The 25,871-nt window shown below is 32.2% G+C and overlaps 1 protein-coding gene across 1 annotated transcript in view; it reads right to left on the bottom strand.

The window, feature by feature from the left end:
* Window positions 1–370: 370 nt before the first annotated feature.
* The window catches only part of ECT2 (epithelial cell transforming 2), a 51,823-nt gene continuing 26,322 nt past the window's right edge, over window positions 371–25,871 (bottom strand). Inside the window, 7 exon segments of the mRNA XM_028504849.2 lie at window positions 371–2,609; window positions 6,223–6,369; window positions 7,522–7,629; window positions 14,111–14,265; window positions 15,489–15,627; window positions 19,482–19,601; window positions 19,759–19,837. Of these exon segments, the coding sequence (XP_028360650.1) occupies window positions 2,520–2,609; window positions 6,223–6,369; window positions 7,522–7,629; window positions 14,111–14,265; window positions 15,489–15,627; window positions 19,482–19,601; window positions 19,759–19,837 (838 nt within the window). The 3' untranslated portion in view covers window positions 371–2,519.

The raw sequence follows: 25,871 nt of genomic DNA, 5'->3' as shown, positions 1-25,871 counted from the left end.
ATGCCTGTTTTTCTTTAGGGAAGTTTGATTATTCTGGTTTTCTAGTTATTTTTGTATTTTGGAAATGAGTCCTTGTCAGTTACATATATTGTGAACACGTATTCTGTGACTTCTACTCTTACAGATATCTTTTCAAAACAGGTAGTTCTTAATTTTAATGTAGATTTAACAGTGTTTTCCACTATAATGTTAAACATGTTAACACGATTAAGCAATCTTTTCCAACCCAACAGATTAAGATACTCTCCTGTATTATCTAGTAAAATCTTTATAGTTTTACCTTTTAGATTTAGGCCTACAAATTCCCTTGGAACTCATTTTTGTATAGAGTGTAAAGAAGAAATTAGTTTCCTTTCTCTTCTTTTTTAAAAAAATAAAGATACCCACTTTTCTCAGAACCATTTATTGAAGAGACTATCTTTTCCCACTGTTTTAAGTGTCACTTTTATCTCTTTGTAGGTCTTCAGTTGTGATCCATTGCTTGTCTTCAGCACATCAAGAGTTCTAACTCCTCATTGTCTTCACCCCTACAGCTTTAAAATTAACCTTGTTCATAAAGGAAGTCTTTGTACTTCTTCAATTGATTGGTTATTTTTAACCCTTTGCATTTCCGTATGAATTCCGGGAATAATTTATCATGTTACACACACACACACACACACACACAGCCTTTCAGCATTTTGACTGGCTTTGTTTGAATTTATAGTTCAATTTGGGGAAAACTGCTATTTTTCAATACTGAAATATATAATCCGTGACTTAAATACTTCAATAATTGTTATGGTATTGTGACAGGTAACTTAAAAAAAAAAGGTATTTTCAACCTGTTTATGCCTGGTGCCATGAAATACAATTGATATCTGTATATTGATTTTTGAATCAGACTTGAACGACTTACCTGTACATCCAATAACGTTTCCAATGTCATGCCTTGTCATTTCCTCTCCCTTGAAACCCCACAGTTTTGGAGACACAGCTCTATTCCCAACAAAATGATAAAAGCAGTATAACTTCTAACAGAAAAATGCATATATAATACAATTTTATATAACTACCACAGAATTCACTATCTCCATTCTACAAAGTTGATTCCAGATTAAAAAATCCTATCCCACACATAATAATGCTTAAAAATATTAATGGAGGAAGAAAGAAGCAAATAAATATACAAGCAAATACACAAGAGTAGAGGCTGATGCATGTGCTCATCCGGTCGGTGAAAATTTGTCTAAAGAAACTATAAAACATAAAATAACCTCAGGTTTTAAGTATTTATTTACAACATTCTTCCTAATACAATTGCTTTTAAAGTATAGTAATGAAGGTTCATTTACAATTTAAAAGTAACAAATATGTGGCAGAGAAAAAATCTATATAGTCAGTTAAACTCTTAAAGAAAATAACGGAGAATTGTTAAATGACAATTAAATGTTTGTAGTGCTCCCTAAACAGGTAGGAAATAATAATGCATTCATTCATAATAACTTGATTATTTTCTATTAATGACTATAAAAACAAAACTATTGTGAAAAATAACATCAAGATTTGAAAAATATTTTACAATAGCAAATAAATGTATTTCAACTTTACATTCAGTTATGGGACCTTAGTAAAAAGTTGACCATACACATATCTATGTATTTTACAGCAGACTAGTAAAACTGATGTCAACTTTAGAGTTATGTTATAAAGAGTATAAAGAATCTTTACCACAATTTCCGTGTGGTCATTCCTCAAAATAAAATTCCACACATCATCAAACTAAATCAAGATTTACTAGTGGCTAAAAAGTACCATAAATATATATCTCTGAAACAGCTACAAGTATATACCAATATCATGTTTGTGCAAAATATTCATTATTTTTTAATCTCTCTGTCCTTATCTCAATTTGCAAAAGTATTTAGAAACAATCTCCTTTAACTGTTATTCTTTTTAATCAGGGCAAATCTTTTTAAACCCACACACTGGATCTTAAAAATACTTGAGAATAAAACTGGAAAAGGAGCAATTTAAAAAGTACTTCAAACAGCACATATGAAACAAGACCCCACTATTTAATCCAATATTTGGTTTTGATCTAGTTAAGTACTGTGGTATCACTTAATTTCTGCACAAATTGAGATACACAAGCATGTATTTCCAAAATTCATTCATGGACACTATACAAAGAAATTCACAGCAGCATTTAACATAGACCAATAAAATTTATTTACTATATGTATCAGGTTACAAAGCTACCGATATCATGAATAACTTAAACATACTGGTCTTCAAATGAAGGATTTCAGCAAAGAAAAAAATTACATCAAAAATCAATAAAACTTTCTAATAAATTAACTTGAAAAATGTAGGAGGTTAACCTTACTCTTTAAAGAAGAAAATCAAATAACGTAGTTTAGTGTTACCTATCTTATCTCCTTTATGCTTTCACCAAGTGCTAATGGCAAGTACCATTTAAGTCAGTTTCTTATTTGCACATGAGATGTTAAGTGTCTGTAAGTAAAGTTTTTTAAACTTCATATCAAATGAGTTGTAGATCTACTTAAAGCATAACTTCTCCTTTCAAAGAAGGAAGGAAGGCTGACAAGGGAAGGAGATGGGACACCCTGTAAAGACAAGACAAATATTTTATATTTAAAATTTTTTCTTTTAAAAAATTGTAACATACAGTTTAGCATAATACATATCATTTTATATTTTACAAAATACTATAACAGTTAATTAACAGACATCTGAAAATTCTAAATTCTCTAAATAAATAAAAATTGAAGATTGGAGGGGGGAGAAAACATAATTAAAAGTATCTCATCATTATGAAAACCAAAAACAAATGGATGCACTAAGTTAACTACATATCAACTCAATGGAATAGATATTGACTTACTGGTAGTTATGGTACTTCTATGTGAGATTAATGATTCAGTGTTTCAGGTGATTAAAAAGTTATAAATCAGTAAAAAGTTTTGAGGTAAAAAGATAAACCCTAGTGGTTTCCTCTTAACTTAATCATAAAGCAGAATTAAGAAATTACTTCGTGAGGAATAATTTTCTAAAATTAAAAGCCATTCACTCCTAAAAAGGTTTTATATTACATGTGCAACCCATATGTATGTATTTGTATTTGTGTGTGTATAATTTTGCCCCATATAAAAACTGAACAAAATATCAGTACTTCTGACAATAGAAATTAAGCTACTAAGCTGTCTAAATTTGTTGCTTCTGAGGTCAAAGTTAAATATCATCAGAATTTTAACAATAACAAAGAAGCATACACAAGAATACCAAAAATCCAACAATGGGTGTAAATCAAAATGAATTAGAAAGCAAGTTACTGTTTTATTTTCACATATATACGAGGCTAAGTGTAACTAAAACTCAGAACCAACAAGGTTCTCACCTACAAGGTAGTAAAATGAAGTGTTTAAAGAGCTGTGTTGGTTAATGTACTACAAAGTAATGATTTAAGTAGAAAATATAAAAATATATCTTCCTGAAGAAAAATGTTTCATGATTTGCTATATTAAAAGCATAAATTTTATAAAATGCCATAAATCTAAGATTAAGAATCAGATTTGGAAAGAATCCCTTTCATGGCAATTATTACTATTGCTTAAAATGACCACTTTCATACATAAGAAAATTTCTAGTAGCATTGATTTTTTTTCTGGCCTCAAGCATAAATTACCTTGCAAAAATATATTTTTAAAATTCTTTTATTTTTAATATTTTATTTATTTATTTTTAGAGACGGTAAGGGAGGGAGAAAGAAAGAGAGAAACATCAATGTGTGGTTGTCTGTCATGTGGCCCCCAATGGAGACCTGCCTGCAACCCAGGCATGTGCCCTGACTGGGGATCGAACCTGCGATGCTTTGGTTCATAGCCCAAGCTCAATCCACTGAGCTATGCCAGCCAGGGCTTTTGCAAAAATATTTTTATGTGTCAATATGCAAAGAAACTCTAATAAGCCTAGTTGTTGTGAATTCAAAGCAATTATAAAGTTGTGAATTCAAAAGTTCCCACCCACCTAAAAAGTATTCAGTGGAGAAAGAATACTTTTCTTTTTCACAAAAACAAATTTCAAATAGCTAATAAGCTCACATTAAACTTCATGAGGCTTGTTTCCATTACTGGGTTGGCATATCTCCTAATTCTTCACATATATCAAAGATGAGTTGGATAGAAGTTTTTTTGAAATTTGAAAAACCAGTATTTCCCAGGACTTTTAAAAACCAGGACTTTTGAGAGCGCCCACCAGTACAGTTTGAGCGCTGAGCATAAACATGCTTAGTAAATCCAATTTTACTGCTTGTGGAAACTGAATGGATAATCTGTTAGAACAGAAATAAGCAATGGAGAAGAGGACATAAATGTCTAAAAGATATTTTAGATACTTCTTATTTATATTGTCTTCGTAAAAGTGATAAAACAATAAATAATACAAATTAATTTCCTACAAAATTCCTATAAAATCCAATTACCTTCATTTGAAAAGTGATGTTTACAATAGTTACTCACAGATGCAGGAAATAAATAAGGGATGGTTCTTTGTCCTTCAGAAAGCTTATAATCTGACTTTAATATAGAAATGCCTACTGTATTTTGTCAGTTTTAATGTTTTTCAATGATTAAATTTCTTTGGATATATTTATATTATCAACTAAGTACAACTTTTCTCTTGTCGTAAGGTTAACCTTGATCAAATATCTATATAAACATGCTCAGATACGGCTGTAACTCTTTGATGTATTAACTCAAGACTTAACTAGCTGTAAAACAGTACATTATTAAACATGACGTGTCTTATCTAAATGTCACACTGTAACAGGTAACCACTTATAAAACACTACAGCAGCCAGAACAGTGACTCTCCACCATGACCCGCCAGTTAGGAATTTATGATTTAGTACAGCACCCTTTTTCATCTTATAGGCCCAATATGAAGAATTGAAGAAGGGCATTTACTGGTGCAAGGAAAGGCCCTGTGCAAAACCCTCTGGGTGGAGTGATCTTACAGCATTTTTTAAGGAAATCAAGAAAGCTAGTGTGGCTGGAATTGGGTGGGGAGTGGGGCAGAGGACATGAGTTGTAGGAAATTAGAGGAGGACAGGGCTGGGGGAGACTGAGCATACTGCCATGGAGGGGGGGTTGATAGTCTGAGGACGGAGGGGGATTAAAGAGGGTTTAGCTGAGAACAACAGGGTCTCTCTCAGGCAGCCAAGGGGAATGTGAACGGGAGGCTGAAAGAGGATGGGGGAGGGGGACAAAAACCAAACAAAAAACAACTAGAGCTGTGTGTGCCAGGGGCTATTCAAAGGACTTTGCATAAAGTAACTTATAGACATTCCAGAGTTCGTGCTCTTAGTCACTACTCCAACTGCCTCACTATATAATCACATCACATGGAGTATGTGTGTGTTTGTATTTAGTCCTTATATTAACACCAGAGGGAAGTACTATTAATCTCTTTTCCCTCATCAGCAAAAATGGTGATAAGAGAATAAGAAACTTGCTAAAGGACACATAACTGACAGTCACTTGTAGGTTAAGTTAATAATTTTACAAAGATACATCACTCATATACTTAGTGACAGTAACAAATGTTAGAAATGGCCTTAATATTAATCATCTAATAATTTTGACACCATTGAAAATTTGGACTTTTCAGAAAACATTTACAAATATAAATATGAATTTGGAACCCGTATCATCCTTAGACATCCACAGTTTCAGAGATTATATTCTACTCATCACAGAAATAGTAAAAAGAATAAAACTCAGCCTCTGTTATACAAGTATGGGCAAAAGTAATTTACAGTTATACCATAATTAATAAATTATATATAAGAATAAAGTGTTTTGTGAACTCACAACTGTAAATCTACTTTTGCCCACCCCTGTATTATTGGAACCAATCTGTATAAACAGAACCATTACTACTTAGGTGAGTAAAGTGACAGGCCAGACTGAAACATGATTTTTTCCTTAGAGATTGTAGAACATATCTCAATCCAAACAAAACTTATCAAATAAACTACATTTAAAGTATGTGTTTATTTCATTAAGTAACGTTTTCTCAGTTACCTTTACCCAATAAAAGATGTTAGAAGAGATATTAAAAAATGATAGAGATACTCAATTTCCATCTTTGAAAGTTAGCAAATTCCATACTTACTCCATAAAAGTAAGTCATTTAGCCCCTTATATCAATGTCACTTACCGCTAACGATGATGTGCTAGACAGACGACTCAGTGCCTGCCTGTCACTGCCGTGAGGACTTCTTCCCTCCACTGAACTTTGCGACGGCATAAGAGTCCTTCGGAGGGCTCTTCTCGGAGTTTTGGAGAAAGAGAATGCTCTTGTAACCTAGAGTTAAAAAAATTATTATTAAGCCTATATAAATTTAACATAATTTATAAAAACAATTATATATAAACAAAGCCAAATAACATCGAAAGTTTTTGTATAAATAACACATAATGAGAAACTCTTCAAACAAAGCACTGAGAAAATGTAGAACAGTCAGTCCTCACTCGGCATTGTGGTCATGAACAGGTTCTGTGACTTCACGTGAAAGGACACATAACAAAATCTAATTTACTGCAGGCTAATTGATATAAACAAGAGTTAAGTTCCTATACTGTCTCATCAACATTACAATCAAATGATGCTGAACATAATTCAAAAGCCTGCTGTACACTTGCAATCATAGAGCGCTACAGTCAAATGGATAAAAGAAAGTGCGAGCATAAACCTGGCATGGAAGAGAAGAAATGCGGGTTTTATTTTGTCTGATTCTGCTAAAATATAGTTGTGATCTCTAATCCAAAGCCATTTGAAACTCAATTTCTTTATTGAAAAAGTGAAGGAATTCATTTGACTCATGATTTAACACGTTGAACTAAGATCTATCATATATGCTAACTGCTGGGAAATGCAAAAATGATTAAATAAAGTACAAGGCTTCCCCTCAAAAGCAAAAACAACAAAAATATGTAAATCTAGCAGTAGACTTTAGCTGAAATTTTAACCTGGACAGTTAAAATTCTAGTTCTACTTTTTAAAAGCCCTATTATCAACATTCTTACATAGCTGTCAACAACCCTGACAAAGTAAGTAGGGAAGTTATCTTCATTACACGACTGAAACATACTATGGTCAGGTCCAGATCCCAGGTCTTCTGTCTGTCAACTGCCCTTTGCTGAACAATGTCTGAGGCAATATGTAAGAGGAATGCACACATATATATACCTAAAACACAATCAGTATACTTCTACTGAACTAGAGTTCACAGAAGAATCTATAACAAGAATAGGAAAGATATGATTACTTGTGCCAAGGTTGTTATAATTACTGTGCCAAAAAATTCACTAAACTAAAATTATCTCTGTGAACCATGTCTATCCCCAAACTAACTGTTTTAGACTATCTTTACACTGGTGTTTATGGCAGTATTATTTTAATTTACTCTGAAAAATACTTTTTGGAGATATGTTTAAAATCTCCACTAGGGCTCACCTTTTTTGAAGTCTTTTTTATTGCTCTAGATGCTCTACTCAATGTACTGTCCATATCTTTTGTATTTACTTCAAGGGTTTCTGGATCAGCAGTATAAATAAGATTTTCCTGTTGAAAAATGAACGTTTTTATTATTTTAAAATAAAACTTAAAAAAACACAACTGTTTCTAAAAATCAAACCTTTAAGCACATATCTACATATGGGAGTATATGTAAATGAAGCCATTCAATATTTTTGATGTGCTTGACATAATTTCTATTCTAAAATGTACTAATTTAAGATAGTGGAAAATAAACTCGGTAAATAAAAAAATTCATTACAAGGACAACAGATACCAATGCAACTTGAAAAAGAACTTAATATAAAATCTTACTAACAACCCTAAAACTAACAAGTTAGAAAATTAGCATAATTTATATGCTTAAAAATAACGTCTGTGACAAAACCAATATCACAAACACTTTTCTTGAGAAAAATCTCAAATTTAAACTTACACTTTCTCCAACTTTTCCCTTTCATCCTCAATTAACATGTAGAGGAATTCTAAATTGGAGGTTCTGAACCTGTGATCAAGAGTTCAGAGAAGTGGCAATGCATGGAAATCAGGAGGTATGTAACCCCCTTAAATTATGTGCAAAATTCTGTGTGTATGTAAGTGCAAAGGACATTTTTCTGAGGAGGTTTAGATCTTATATCAGATTATGAAAGTAGTCAAAGATTTCACAAAGGCCAAGAACCACTAGCCAAAATTAACCTTAAATGAAACAACCAACCTCCAAGTAATTTAAATATTAGTTGCTCAGATCATGCTTCATCTTTCAGGAGAAAGCAAGTTAAAGCAAGTGTTTTCGTATATTCCTGTAACAAATTTTCACTTTAAGTTATAAATCTGGGCCATGAACTGGCAAGCTGCCTCACTACTCTAGCGCAGTAGGTAGGACTGACTGCTCTCTAGCACTACCATTCCACTACTAGAGAGAATTTTCTACAATCGTGTGGATGTTGGTTTTTCTGACAATTTTCTCATCTGCAAAAATGTAGAAAATACTTGGTACACCTAACCCATTGTAATCATAAAGCTAAAACAAAATAATGCATAGTAGTTCTTTGAAATGAAATGTTTAACTTGTTCATAAACACAAGGTGTTGAATATTATACTCGACAATTTAAGTGCTTGCTTTGGTTCTTCAACACTAAAATCCACAGACAGCCTTGGTTTTTCTAAAGCTTCTTTAATTTCATTAGAACAACCAAGTCCACCTTGCCTGCTCCAGACCCTCTCTTTTCCACTTGAACTATTTGCTAAATGACCCAGAGTTGCTTCTCTAATCCCATTCAGGAACAGTACTTATAATTATCACTATCCTTTAAATACAATGTTATAATTTTTACCGAGTTTTTTTTTTCCTTAATCACATCATCAGAAGAAATTTAGAAAATTTTTAACTAAAATCACCCACACACTCTACTAACCATTTACTATTTATATTTTGGTATAATTCTAACAGAATTTTCCTACATGCATGAAATATTTCAACAAAATTGTAGTTATTTAACTGTAGTTATTTACTTTGGGGTATTCCCCACCCCATGTCTTTAAATATTCAAAAGAATTATTCTTACTGAACAGCTTATAAAAGCCTCTTCTGATTATACTAGAACTAATTTTATCATTTGACTATTTTTAAACACTTAAAGTGTTTACACTTTCTTGTTAGGAAATAAACTATTATAATAATATGAAAAAGATAAAATAATACTTAGGAAGAATTTAACCAAGGAAATGAAAGATGTACATGCCATAAACAACAAAGTGTTACTGCTGAAGGAAATTAAAGGAGACACAAACAAATGGAAAAACATCCTGTGTTGATGAACTGAAAGATTTAATATTGTTAAGAGGTCAATACTACCCAAAGCAATTTACATATTCAGTAAAATCTCTATGATTTTTTTTCAGAAAAAGAAAAATTCGTTCTAAAATTCATATGGAATTTGAAGGGACCTCAAATAGCCAAAATAATCTTTAAAATGAAACAAAAGAAACAAACAAACGAAGTTCAAAGTCTCAAGCTTCCTGATTTCAAAACACTACAAACCTACTATGCTCAAAACAATATGGTACTGACGTAAGAAATAAAAAATGGGGTAAATTAGAATAGAGAGCTTAGAATAGAACCCACAGCAACAAAAATAGTCAAAGGGAAAAGGGCAGTTTTTTCAACATCTAGATATCCACAGGCAAAAATGAATAAAGTTGGACCCTTACCTTATGCCATATATAAAAATTAAGTCAAAATGGATCAAATATCTAAATAGATGAGTTAAAATTATAAAAATTCTTAGAAGAAATACAGGAAAAAAGTTTCAAGGCAATGGATTTAGCAATCATTTCTTGGTTGATACCAGCAGCAGAGACAAAAGAAAAACAGACAAAGTGGACTTCATGAAAATTTAAAAATTGTATACATAAGACTCTATCAAAGAAAGAGTAAGATGGCAACTCCACAGAATGGGAAAAAGTGTTTGCAAAGTATATATCTGATAAGGGATTAATATCCATAATATATATTCCTAAAACTCAACAACAAAAATATAAACAAATTAATATTTACCACCTATATTTTATTACAGGTTTTTTAAATGGCTTCACTTTTCATTTTTAATTCTTGAATCTACCGTTAGGAATGATAAGGTTAGTATATACCATCTAATTTTCTCTAAGTATTCATGAAATATCTTAGTACCATGTGTTAACAATTTTATTAAATTGTTATGGTTCTACATTTATCATACAATGAAGTCTTATTTCAAGAATATCTATCCTTCCTACTGATCCGCCTATAAATTTTTGAATCAGTGTAAAGTGTTCTGATTATTGTAACTCGAAAGTTACAATTTAATATCTCATAAAGGAAGTACTATTTTCTAAATGTTCTTGTTGCTTTTTTAAAAAGAAAATCATCCTTGAAATCATTCTATCATATCCCAAATATTTTCTATAGAATTTTATAAGGACTTCAATGAATCGACATCTTTATGACTAATCAGTATTCTCACTGAGGAACATTATAGGCCTCTTTGTAAAGTAGTTTTCTTAAAATAGATATCATTTGTTCCTTATAAGGATATTCCTAGATAAACTTACACTAAATCTTATTGAAAAAGTAGTATGTGATGCAGGGGAAGGGTCTTTATTTTCTACACTTTCTAGTTGGTTACTGCTGACAAAGAGGAAAACTGTTTGTATGCATCTATATTTATTTGACCAGTAGTTTTCAATTAGTTCCTGCCAATCATCTAGACAATCACATAAAAAATTTCCCTGGCTGGTGTGGCTCAGAAGATTGAGCACTGGCCCGTGAACCAAGAGGTCACCAGTTCAATTCCCAGTCAGGGTACATGCCTGGGTTCCACGAGGTTCCCAGCTGCAGACTAGCAAGAGACAACCAATCGGTGTATCCCTTGCACATTGATATTTCTTTCCCTCTCTTTCTCCCTCCTTTCCCCTCTCTAAAAGAGAGTAATAAAAAAATCTTAAAGAAAATAACAACAAACCTCTGAATAGTTAACATCTCTTGCCAACCCATGGAAAACACAGCAACCAGGACTGTGATACAAGTTCTGCCTAACCCCGAGTCTCCCTGCATTATCTTAATGTTTCATATTAACATTCCTAATTCTACACTGCTGTATATATGGCAACATAAACTAAGCACAGCTTTAACTTTAGTTTTATGAACTTAATTTTGTTTTCATTTCATTCCATTTTCAACTTTAATTTCATTTGTATTTGGATTTCATCCAATCAATACATATATACCAAAAATCTATTTTTTGATAGAAATTTTTTATCTAGACATAAAAATAAATTTTTTAAAAGATTTTATTTATTCGTTTTTAGAGAGGGAAGGAAGGGAGCAAGAGAGAGAGAGAAACATCAATGTGCGGTTGCTGGGGGCCATGGCCTGCAACCCAGGCATGTACTCTGACTGGGAATCGAACCTGCGACACTTTGGTTCACAGCCCATGCTCAATCCATTGAGCTATGCCAGCTGGAACAACATAAAGATAAATTTTAAAAAAAGTTTTGAAACAGAGTAATTTTTTCTTTATTATGTCATATTTTCAAACCAAAAGGTAATTTATCAATGCTCAATCTGAATTGGTCAATTCATGACATTTTTTTAAAAACTCAGAGCTGAAAATTCCAAAAGAATTATCAGAAAACAATTGGAGACAGTAAGATATTAATTTAATAAAAACAATGGATTACAAATTTAACATCCATATATCACCTATATAGATTCACCTAAATAGAAAACAACTTATACAACTCTCTCATTTATGATAGCATCTAGTATCATTGTGTCCTCGCCCTTAGCCTGTGCCTCAGTGATTTCCTCAAACTCTGTAATCATGTTAATAGCTTAGAGTTTCTGATTTGGTCAAATTAAAGTGGTACCAATAATGGACATTTATATTAACAACTTACAATGGACTGCTAATAATCAGCAAAATAATTATAATTTTAAATAAAAATCACAAAGTCCATTACAAAGATTATTGGTTTAGGAACACAAACTCCTTTTATATATGTTCTGTCTTCAGTCAATTATTCCTTATGTAGTTAGAAATTCTAGTTCTACAATATTGAATATTATTGAATAGAGTGAATATTGCTACTAATAAGTAGCCAGTGGTGATTCATCAAGATGTAAGGATGAGTTTGATTTTTTACAGAAGTATAAATAATTAACAGTAAAAGTACTAACTGTAGCGTAAGACATTTAATTATCAAGTTATTTACAAACTATTCAAAGTGGAGGAAGACAGTGTAACATTGCTTAAATTTGTTAATAGACTTATACTTTTGCTATCAGAGGCTGGAAATATGCAATGGCTTAAGAAAAGCTATCATCTGACCACAGGTGATATATGAACCTTAAGAGTACAGACAATGTAATTGAAGGTTACATGTAGGCAAGAGACCAAAAATACATAACTAAGCATTCTAAGAAAAAAATTTTCAACAGATTAAAACTATAACCTTTAAATCTGAAACAACAGAATATGGGACATCACATCCATGAGGAGAAAAACTATTGAGAGGGCTTAACCAAAAATAAGGATACCCAGAATCTAATGTTAGTTTTATGCTCTTGGCCTTAGTTTCACACATAAAAAATGTATTAGATTAAGTGTTCTTTCAGCTTGAAAATTTTTATTCTTAAGTCATTTACAAATGGGCATGAAAAATGAAATTAGTCTATAATAAAACAGCTATACTTATTTACTCTTAGTTATTTAAGCTCCAATTATTTAGGGTACCAAAATACACATAATAGGGCAATAACTACTGATTCCAAGAATCAGAGATTTTTACATTTTATGTCTTGTGTGTGTGTGTGTGTATAAATACTTTCTCTTCAACATGGCAAATGTTCTCAAATGATAAGACAGTGACTCAGGGTTTTTCGAAAATTTACTATGTGCATTATTTTAAATTTGAGACAGAGTTCAACTGAAGTTAACAAATATGTGAATTTACAGATATATTTCTTAGTAACAAAATTTCACAACTGAAAAAAAATTTTGTTTAAGACAGTATGAAACAGGATATTGTTAAATGTTTGCTGCCATCTTGTGGCTAAGTTTACTTTATGGAATTTGTTTCATTAGTTGAGGTCTAGCATTATTAGCCAACTTATGGCCAATAATTTAATAGATTGTATTTTAAGCAAATTTTTCCATTAACTGAGGTCAGATGGTAGGTAGCTTTTTGAAGTCATTACAGATTTCTAACCACTAATGTCAAAAGTATGATTCTAATAACGAATGAATGTTGTTAATAAATCTATGTCACTTACGATTTATGATGGAGCCTATATATAATGAAGTTAAATTATCTTTTAAAGGACCTATATTTCACCTAAGAGCTACAGGTTCTTTATACCACATTTTATTGAAAAGGTGTATGTGTGAAAAAGAGCTACACACACCTTTTCATAAGATTTCAATACAGGCTACCCAACTTCTGGTAAATCACTTAACTTTGATAATTTGAATTTCTCATCTATCTCTACTTTAATCTGTATAGGGTAATTATATATACTATATTTATATATTCATAATGGCATTTGAGTTTAAGAGGCTAGACAAAGAAAACTAGATTGGCTATTTGCCCAATAGGAAAAGCAACTTCCTACAACTCATCTACTGCTTTCAGTTAGATTAAAAAAATAAAAAATAAAAAATAAAACACAGCAGAAAAGAATACCTTCTATTTTACAAACAGGCATGTCAAAGGGCATCAGTGAAAATCACAGGGTACATTACAAGTCCCAAAAGCCTCACTAAATCAGAAACACAGAAACTATGAGGTTATGAGGACCTTTCTATAAACTAGCAACTCATAGAAATGTTACATGTGTATACTTTTAAAAACTCTTTTCCAAAACAACTTATTAAACCAGCTTTTCTCAATATACACAAAACTAAAACTTTCCTATATTCATAATTAGTAAATTATTAGAAATGCACAGGTTTAGCTTGAATGCTTTATAATAGGAGATTAAGAACTTACAGTATCTGCTTTACAAATGGTGTTGGCTACATGTCGACACAGCATCTTTAGCCAGTTTTCTTTTGGAAGTTCCTCTGATGTCATCTGGAAACTGAGCAGCACATTTGCCTGCTCTGTTGGTGGCCTCACCAGCAAGGCAAAAGCATTATGGCAATCTAGAGTTCCGGAATCATAAACGTTGTTACTCTTAGAAAGTGATAGATTTATACGACTTTATTCCCTCAGACCAACAATATTCCAATGAAAAAAAACTGTCTTCACCATCCTTCCCATCCCCTCTATTTTTAATTGGACAAGAGCATCACCATATTTCATTAAAACACTAGAAAGAATTTAACAGTAAGTACCACATGATGAACCAACAATGATAATTTGATACTACATAAATAATATTTCCCATGACATTAAATATTTTGTATGATGGAGGTTTTAAACAATTAGAATGAACTTAGAATCCTAAATTTGAGTTATGACTATGTAAGAATAATTTAAAAATTCAACCTACCTAAAACAATTTGAAAGAAATAAAATGTCCAAATATTAAAACTTACAAAAAGTTTTGTGACCAAGATGTAGAACCTACTTCAAACAATGAAGTCTTTCATTATTATAATCCAAAAATATGGAAATTATTTCAAATAAATGTACTACACAACCCTTAATAACTCAGAATTTGACAAGTGAGTAAAGATAAGGTATTGTTCAAATTTTCTTTAATTGTTTCTATTAACCCAAAGCCTTCCATCTTTAGAAGAAGCCATGCAGACACACCACTCGGTGCCAGGTAAACAGCTAATACTGTTTTGGGTAAGCAGAACCTTTGGACAATTTCGGGCCTTCAGAGAACCCTCCCTGACACTACCAAAGTCAAGAGTAAAAGCTTCCCTTACTATACATTTAACTCCATGTCAAGACTACCCTAGTTACTTTGGGTGTATTAACTCATGCACATCTATTCCTGGTCATAGCCTAACTGCATCCTTAAAAATGCAGCCATGGGCAAACAGGGAAGGCATAAGATGCAGAGCACAGGTAATACACTAGTAATTTCTTTTGGACTGTGAAGAAATTAAAAGTTTGGTATGGGAACAGGCTAGGTTAGAATAATATTTTGACACGTAACCAACCATTCAAAGGATGAAGATATTCCTTCCTTAAGTGGTTACATGCTGAAGTGAGATAGCACTTTTACTTGAAAAATATCAAAAACCAGGTCAGTTCCTAGAGACAGAGCTGGGATAGAAGTACAAGAATTACTTTACCAGAACTAACCAATTATATGTAAGGATAATTTAGCACTTACACATAAAACATAAGAAAGTGAATCAAACCTGCAATGAATAATTTTATTAGCCAATAGTTTATCCAATAAGCATACCTTCAGTCTCTCTTATGTCCAGCACTTTCTTAATTTGAGAAAGAGGCATTAGGTGAATATGCTTAAGAGGGGCTGGGGGTCGGGTATGGCCATGAGGACTCTTGAAAGTGCCAATGACCTTGTGGCGTTTCCTTGCTATCTGATTACAGAAAAAAATAAAACATAATTAATATGAATAAAAAGACCAAAAACATAAAATATAAAATAGTACTAATCATATAAATCTATATGCAGTTCATCTATCAGTCATTCCAGAATTGCTGTGATAAGAAGTTATGTAAAAAAATCCATACACATTAACTGTGTAACAGAAATGCTCATGTTTATATAATAAGAGTTCAGAAGTCAGGGAACCAGGCCAAGGAACAGGATCTATGCAAAAAATCCCAAAGGTGTAAAAAAACATAGAAGCATTGTAAGAACTAAGAGGATTAAAGAACTGAGGAATCTTCTTGAGTTCAGGGAAAAAAATAGTTGCTCTGGGGTCTCTGAATTGGCTTCAAAAGATAACTGATATCAGTTAAAGACAAGAATTCAAGATTACCTCAGATCCTGAGAATAAAGGAGTTAAATTAAAAAAAAAATGGTTCTGTCTCTAATATTTTCATATTGTTGAGAAAGATGACATTTAAAAGGTAACTATACAATATACTAAACAAATGATACAAATCATAAATTCAAGATGCTGTGTTAAAATATAATTTTACCTATACTGGGGATTCATGCAAAAGGAAGGGATGGGCAAAGGAACACTGGAAAAGCCAGGAGCAAAATCAGAAAGGTCCCTGTGATTCCATGATATACTTGAGTTCTGTGAATTTTATAAGGTCTCTCAAGTTATTGTTTTCATTTCCACGAAAGCCTGTTATGTTATTTAGCTTTTTTTAAAGAACATGACTTTTGAGATTATAATCAACTGAAAGACATTCACAAAAAATCATTTAGATTGGGTTACTTAATGAATTAAGATTAATTGGTCATCATCATGAATATGATAAAATGTGGCTGAAAAGTATACCTACCTGTGTTTGCTAATTAGAAAAGCCCAAAAGGCAGTCAGTGCCACATTCACACCGAAGCAGACATATGACACAGATCTATGTTATACAGCTAATATTAAAAGTTCACTTATATAGCCCTGGCTGGTGTAGCTCAGCGGATTGAGCACAGGCTGCGAACCAAAGCATCGCAGGTTCCATTCCCAGTCAGGGCACATGCCTGGGTTGCAGGCCACAGCCCCCAGCAACCAAACATTGATGTTTCTTTCTCTCTCTCTTTCTCCCTCCCTTCCCTCTCTAAAAATAAATAAATAAAATCTTAAAAAAAAAGTTCACATATTAATTGAATGGAAATAAGCAATAAGGACTCTAAATATTTTCATGCATATTTAAACATACTTTGTGTCAAGTTAAAAAATCAAAACACAAGCAAAATATAAAAGGAAAATATATTCTCAAACACTAAATTATTTTAGATTCAGTAAAATATCATCTGCCATATTTAAGAGAAGTCATAGATTTTACCACACTCTTCATTTCCAATTTGCCTAGAGGTGTGGGTTTTACGTTTGCCTATTTGTTTTTTAGATAAATAAGCTAAAGAATAAGAGTTTAGGATTATAAATCTTTAATTCCAAATTTAATGTTAAAAATAGAGCTGTTTTAGTTACTGAGATTCTGAGAGAGAGCAGAACAAAAAGTCACTGGTAAATGTAATGAGAGGCCAGAGTATCACATAGCTGACTGAAAGCTACAGGGAATAACAAATGGCAGGAATTAAAATGGAAGGTAAGTCAGTCCAGTTATAGAAGTCTTCATGGAATTTGAAGAGGATGAAAGATCAAAAATTTAAAGTTGGCCACAACTCTCTCAAGATTAAGAGGATAAAAACCAGAATGGATTAACAGTGAAGTGCCTATAACCTAACCAATTAGGTGAATATAGCCAGTTGACCTAGGGACTTCAACAGGAAAAACAAAAAAAGAGCTTCATTAGAAGCTAACAAATAGAAGTACTGACAAACTATGGACAGACAGAACCCCATGACAATGCAAACTGAAGTAAGTATGATTCATAATTGACTCTACCTAGCTCCTGTTCTCAAAAGCAGAGCAGCCCAAATTTCTTACTACAGAACAGACAAGAAATCCTGCATTACCTGCCTCATGATTTCTTAATAACTTTCTCAGTTCTGGATATGCTCAATTGTGTACAGTATTTTCACTGTCTTTACTTTTGTGTGTTGTAACATTTCTGAACAAATTAAAATACTATTTTTAACTAACCTCACAACAAAACTCTGCACTAACACAAGTGAACTTTTGGTGACTGGGCACGATTATTTATTCTCTAAGATTCCCTTTTATTTTATATTAATATACACGATATAAGAGCACAACACTAGAAAACAAGTAGAAAAGAAAAAAAGAAAGAGGTATAGTCTTTTGAAAAGAATACTCACTGCATTGTCAGAGTGATATTACCTTGTTTTTTTTTTCACATAATTTAGAAAATAAGCTTTTTATTTGAAGAAACCTGAAACCCTAATTTGAAAGAATATATGCACCCCTATGCTCACTGTAACATTATTTACAATAGCCAAGATATGGAAGAAACCCAAGTGTCCATCAGTAGAGTGGATTTAAAAAGCTGTGGTACATTTACAGAGTGGAATACTACTCAACCATAAAAAGAAAATCTTACCCTTTGCAACAAGCATGGACGACCCTGGAGAGCATTATTCTAAGTGAATAAGCCAGTAAGAGATAGACAAGTACCATATGATTCCATTTAATGTGGTAACTGATGAACAAATCAACTAACATGCAAAAGACTCATAGATAAAGAGCAGGCTGACAGCTGGAGTGGAGAGAGGGCAGGACAGAGTGAATGGGTAGAGAGACTAAGCAAAAAGAAAAAAAAAATAAAGAAAACCTCATGGACCACAGACAACAATGTGATGACTGCTGAGGGTGGTGCGGGGGAGAGGTAGAGGAGGGCATAAGGGAGGGTAATAGTAGCAGATGGAGACTAGACTAAGGGTGGTGAACACACGATACAGTCCAGAGATGATATGTTGTAGAATTGTGCATCTCATAAATTCAATAAGAAAGAAAGAGAGAGAGAGAGAGAGACGAAAGAAAGAAAGAAAAGAAAGAAAAGAAAGAAAGAAAGAAAGAAAGAAAGAAAGAAAGAAAGAAAGAAAGAAAGAAAAATAAGTAGGAAGGCCATCAAATCTCTTTAATGAAAGTAACAAAGCTACCCAATAATAGAAATGTCAAACAGATCTTCTGGTTAATATCCATTTTATCAAAATGAACAGCTTTACCTCCTGAGATGAAGGAAAATACACTCCTTTATATATCCCATTAGGCTCTTTAAGTATTTAAAAATATACTATTAACAGAATGAAAAAAAAAAAAGAGTTGAAAAAGGACACAAATGTAATTCAGTTTGCTTGCAGAAATAATATGGAGGAAAAACTTAAATGAGAATTTTAGAATTAGAATCATTGTACACCATCTTACATACTCACCACTCACACTCTAAACCCTGCTAACTTAGGAAGAATCAGGGAATCACAGTTCATGATATTAAATAATCAAGTTATCTCTCTTTTCAAGAAAATACTGACTTCTTTGCTGAAAAACACTTATATAAATTTCAAAATAAACTCATAATTATTTTGTACATCATTTATAAATATACATAGAAATAAGAAGTTCCTAAAATTCTTGAGTTATTTATTCGTATGACAATAAGCTAAATTTTCATTCTGACTTAAATTTGAAGTTATGAAAATTTATGCTATTTCTTAATATTAGGTCCTCTAAAAGCATTCCATTAATCAAAATTCATCTCAATCAAAAAGTGTGATTATTTAAGTTCACTTACTTTAAACTTGTATTTAATACTTTAATCACAGCTTGGTCTTATACATTCAAGGAAGTCACACAAATCAGCAGCGTTAATATCATATTAAGTGCAGCTTTACCTCCAGGCAATCGTTGAAGAGGAAGAGAGTTACTTGTTCTCCTCTGTCACAGGGGTGCTCACCAAGAGAAATTGTTTCAACTCGTTGGACTAAGCTTCGGTGAGAAGATAAAAGATTAGCCTGTACAGATTGAAAATATTAATGGATCACTTGAGATAAAGGAATTTTTTAAATTATAACTTAAAAGAAAGTGGTGCCAAGATTCGTTTATATCAAAATTATAGAATCTAAATAACAAGAAAGAAAAAAAAGTGAATCATCAAAAATGAATACTTACTGGGCATCCATCTACTTCATAAACAACATCAAAAATTTGCTTTTGAGCTTCAGTTTTTCTCTTATCCTCATTAATATGTCTAAAAAATCAATAAGGGTATTTTTAAAACTTTAACTTTTAAAACAACAGAATATAGAAACTGCATACAAATACTTCTCATGTTACAATAAAAGTCCTTCCAATGAGTTTATCTTAATTCTAACTAACTGAATCAGTTAAAATATTCCCTAAAAGAAGCTATTACACTTAAAAAAATTCCATAGACCCTTCCAAAAAAAGTATCATTTGCCATACCTCTTACTATGTTTTTTTTTTAAACTATAGTCAGTATATACTTCCTAAAATGCATTCTAGTCTCATCCCTCGCTATATCGCAGTTCACTGATTGCGGCTTCACTGTATCTCAGGTTCTTTTAAGCACGCAATACAGTGAAGCCGCAATCAGTGAACCGCGATATAGCGAGGGACAACTGTGTATTTCACTGGTGAGTATACATATAGAATTTTATATGTTGTTAAAATTACATAGGTTTAAGAGTGTATAGAAAGTGTTTAAGAGCATATGAAGTGTTTATAAGAGTACGGGAAAGGTTAATAAGAGAGTGGGAAAGGTTTAGAGGAGTGTGGGAAAGGTTTATAGGAGTGTGGGAAGGGTTTATAAAGCGTTAAAATATATATAAATAAAATAAATATAACACCGCTACTTTGTGGATTTTCACCTATCATGGGGGTCTCTGGAACATAACTCCCATGATAGGTGAGGGATCACTGTATAGCCATATAATCTTCATTTTAACAGTTTTAAGTTAAGATTTTATTAAAGTTATTCCCAGGTCATACACTGATTATTTAATTGAAACAAAAACTAAGACCACAGCTTCCAGAAAAGATGAAATAAGAAAAGCATGTATCATATTTTGCCATGTATAATGTGCACTTCTTTTACCCAAATTTTTGAGGAAAAAATAAGGATGCACATTGTGCATGGGTATAATAATTATGTGTATAATGTGCTCAAAAACATGGGTGTACATTACACACAGCTAAATACAGCCCTTCTGCCTAAAACAACTTAAAAACCTTCAAAATATAAAGAAACAAGGGTTCTCTAGACACTGGAAGTCAATTCCTGTGTGACAGGAAACAAGGCAAGTTGGTCAACTAAGTGCTGTCTATAAGAGACGTATTTAAATTCAAAGACAATAGATGCAAGTAAAATGATGGAAATACGACACTCAACAATAGCAAAATGTACTTTCTTCTCAAGTATGTATGGAACAGTTGCCAGATAAGGCCATAAAATAAGCCTCAAAAATTTTAAAGGACTGAAATAATATAAATTATGTTCTCTGAAAACAATGGAAAGAAATTAGAAAACTATGGAAAGAAAAAGGAAACTATGGAAATTCACAAACATGAAAATTGAAAGTACTTAGGTAAACAGGAGATTTGAAAGTAGTTAGGTAAATAAAAACAAAACACAGCATACCAAAATTTATGGGATATATAAAGAAATACTTTAAAAACTTATACCTATAAGTGCATATAATAATTTTAAAAATTATCTCGAATCAATAACCTAACCTTCCATTTTAAGAAACCGAGGGGGGAAAAAAGAGCAAACTAAACCTAAGCAAACAGAAGAAAGGGAGACATAAAGATTAGAGTGGAAATTAATGAGAGAATACAAAATAATAGAAAAAAACTGACAAAACTAAAACATGGTTCTTTGAAAAGATCAACAAAACTGACATTTAGCTAAACTGACCAAGAAAAAAAAAAAAAGAAAAAGACTCAAATTACTAAAATCAGGAATAAAATGCAGGACATCACTACTGACCTTAGAGAAATTAAAAGGATTATAAAACACAATGAACAACAAATTAAATGGCTAAGATGTAATCAACAAATTTCTAGAAAGACACAAAGTACAGAAACTGATTCAAGAAGAAATAGAAAATCTGAATACACCTATAAACAACAAATTCAGTTAGTAATTTTAAAACTTCTTGCAATAAAAAGCTTAGGCCCAAAACACTTCATTTATGAAATTCTACCCATGACCTAAAAAATTCATACCAATTCCTCCAAAAATCAGAAGAGGCATAAACACCAAGATACCAAAGCCAAAGACATTATAAGAAAACTATATACCAACGTCCTTTATGAATACAGACACCAAAATCCTCAATAAAATACTAGCAAACCAAATGCAACAACATATAAAATGGATTAAACACCATGGCCAAGTGAGATTTTTATCCTGGAAGTACAGGCTTGAGTTAACAATAAAAAATCAATTGATGACCCTAGCTGGTGTGGCTCAGTGGACTGAGTGCCAGCCTGCGAACGGAAAGGTTGCTGGTTCAATTCCCAGTCAGGGCACATGCCAAGATTGTGGGCTAGGTTCTCAGCTGGGGTCATAGGAGAGGCAACTGATAATAATAATAATAATAATAAATGTATCGCGTGTATCGATGTTTCTCTCCTGTCTTTCCTCTTTCCTTCCCCTCTCTCTAAAAATAAATGACTAAAATCTTTTTAAAAAAATTTTAAAATCAATTAATGCACTATACCATTCCAACAGAATAAAGGACAAAAACCACATGACCACCTCAATAGACGCAAAAAAGCATTTGACAAAATCCAATGCCCCTTCACGATAAAAACACTAAACAAACTAGGAATAAATGAGGACTTTCTTAACCTAATAAAGGGAATCTATAAAAATCCCATAGGTAGCATCATATTTAATAGTAAAAGACTGAACACTTTGCCCCCTAAAACCAGTAAGGTTTGATGTTCACTCTCACAGCTCCTGTTCAACATTGTACTAGAGCCTCAAGCCAGAGCAATTAGAAAGAAAACAAAATAAAAGGCATCCAGACTGGAAAAAAAGAATTAAAACTATCTCTCTTTGCAGATAATAGAACTGTATTTACTGTAAGTCCTAAAGAGTTCTCTAAAAAAATAACTTAGAACTAAAACAAGTTCAGGGAGCTTACAGAGTACAAGACCAATATGTATATAATTCTACTGTCTTTCTACACACTAACAGTGAACACTCCAATAATGAAATTAAGAAAACATTTGCACTCACTATAGCATCAATAAGAATAAACTATTAGGAATAAGTCATATGGAAATATTCACAGATCAGAAAATTTACTATTGGCATGATGACAATACTCCACAAACTGAAGTACAGATTACACAAAATCCCTATCAAATTCCCCATTATTCTTCCCCACCTCCAGAAATTGACTGGCTGAATCTAAAAGCAAAATGCAAATTAAAGGGATCCAGAATAGTCAAACTTCCAGAAAAGGAGGAACAAATTTGGAGGACTCACACTTTCCAATTTTAAAACTTAAATGACAAAGCACAGTAATCAAAACTGTGTGGTACTGGCATAACCACAGATATACAGATACATGAAATAGAATTAAGAGCCTAAAAATTTAAGGTCTACTGACTTCCAACAAAAGTGCAAAACTAATTCAGTGGGAAAAGTTGGTCTTTTTATCAAAGAGCAATGAAACAAATTTCCATTAAAAAATATTGATCTATATATACCTTATACCAAAAAAAAAAAAAAAAAAAAAAAAAAACCTCACCAACCAGAAATGAATACTGGATCTATGATCTTCATCTAATAATTAAAAATACAAAGCTTTTTTGAAGAAAACAAGTCACTGTCGTGACCCTGGGTTAGACCAAGATCAACATGTCTTAGATAAAATCACAAAATTACCACCCATAGGGAAAAAAAACAAAACAAATTAGATTCCATAAAAATCTAGAACTCCCATTTTTCAAAGGAAATGTTAAAAAATAAAAACAAACCACAGACTATACAAAAACATTTGCAAATCACATATTTGACAAAAGCCTTTTTTAAAACAATTCTTTTTAAAAGAATTTTTTTTAAAGAACTCTAAAATAAGAACCCAAATTTATTTTTTTTTAAAGATTTTATTTATTTATTTTTAGAGAGGGAAGGGAGGGAGAAAGAGAGAGAGAAACATCAATGTGCAGTTGCTGGGGGCCGTGGCCTGCAACCCAGGCACGTGCCCTGACTGGGAATGGAATCTGCGATGCTTTGGTTCGCAGCCCACCCTCAATCCACTGAGCTATGCCAGCCAGGGCCCAAATTTTAAAAAAGCAGACAAAAGATTTGAACATACATGTGCATATCACAAAGCAGATAATATGGATGGCAAGTAAGCACATGAAAAAATGCTAACCATCATTTGTCACTTAGGGAGAATGTAAGTCAAAACTACAATGAGATACATCACTACACATCCATTAGAAGTTCACAAATTAAAATGAATGACCATACTTAGTAAGAACATGGAGCCACCGGTACTCAGGTAACTAGCATACATTGTTGGTGGGAATGCAAAATAACACAACCACTTTGGAAATAGTAGGGTAAATTTGTAAGCACTTCCGTGACCGAGCCATTTTTACTCCTACGTATTTACCCAGGAAAAATGAAAGTATATGTCCACACAAAGATTTATTCACCAATGTTCACAGCAGCTTTATTTGTAATAGCCAGACACTGAAAGCAATCAAAACATTCACCAACATATGAAGGGACAAATGTGGTATTTCCATACAATGGAAAACAGTAAAAGAGAATGAACCATTGATATAAGCAACAATAAGGACTACTCTCGAAATAATTATGCAGAGTAAAAAACAAAAGCCTGACAAAAGATAATATACTGTTTGATTTAATTTAGATAAAATTCTAGAAAATGCAAATTATTCTGTTTAAAACAAACAAAAAAAATAGCCGTTGTTGCTTTGGGATAGTCTAGAGAGGGAGAAGCAGGAAAAGTGATACCGAAGGCTATTTATAAACTTTTATGGTGACAGAAATGTTCCTTATCTTGACAGTGGTGATGGTATTGTGGGAGTATATGTATGCCAAAGTTAATCAAAATATATTTTAAATATGTAGAGTTAACATGCTGAAACTACTGAAACATAAATCTATAATAAATCAATGTTTATAAATTGAGTATATGTAATTAATGGTGTTAGAATCCCATTTTAGGGGGTTTTGTTTGTTTTGCTTAAATAAAATAGCAAGGACTATTTAATTGGTGCTGTCTCGTTATTTCCTTTACCTAACAAATTATAGTTGTTTCAATCAACCACAGTAAGCATTGAATCCTTATGCCTGTTTCAAGAATCTCAAGAATTCAGATATGGTCAAATTCTGTAAGATTTATATATCAGCATCACAATTCAGCATTAAAATAACAGTTTCTATAATTCAACATCTATTAAAAATCTACTATGAGCAAGTCATTTAGGATAGAGATATATTAGAAAGATTTGTAAGGTCTCAAGATGCTTAATAATGTTGAAAAAGAAGGAATCTTTAATCATCCATCTTATGAATTTGGCTCATTATCCCTAGAGTGGTCCACTTGACACTACTCTAAAGGTGGCGACAGGTCTAATGAGTAGTCTATTCCCTAGTTAGGTTACTTCATAACCTGTGTTTACCAGAATCTATTATATGTAAATAACAAATAGCATGTGCTATTATCAAAACAAAAGTGGTAGAGTATGATACACACTAAATAGAAAAGTTGGGCAAGTTAACAACCTCTCAGTTTTTCTCTTTTGTGAAAATATGTTAACAATGACTGCCTACTTCAACAGTTTGTTGAAACAATCAAGGTTAGTAGTGTCAGAGTCTGTTCAAGTATGAAGTGTTGAAAAAAACTATTATCCTAGCCCCAAAATAAATCAAAAGACTCACTGATGAACACATAAATACTAAATAAGCAAAAAACAAAACATGCACAGGACTGTCAATAGCAAGAGAAACTGGTATTCACTACTTTGAGTGTTACTTTACTGTTGGAGCCTCATCTTGCAGCCAGTAAAGTTCCTCGCTAACAGTTCCTTTGCAAGTATTTTAAGAAATATTTCATATTGATGCTCAGAATCTCATCTGAGCATCAATATGAATTGAGGAGAATTCTGAGATTCTCAGAATCTCAGAAATCATTCCTTTAAATCTATTAAATATGCTGATACGTAAAGTCCTAAGAAATGAAGTGTTCTTGCCCTTTATGAGACAA

Source organism: Phyllostomus discolor, chromosome 2, assembly GCF_004126475.2.
Source record: "Phyllostomus discolor isolate MPI-MPIP mPhyDis1 chromosome 2, mPhyDis1.pri.v3, whole genome shotgun sequence".
In the NCBI taxonomy this organism is placed as follows: Eukaryota; Metazoa; Chordata; class Mammalia; order Chiroptera; family Phyllostomidae; genus Phyllostomus; species Phyllostomus discolor.
This window is presented reverse-complemented; position numbering and strand designations above follow the sequence as displayed.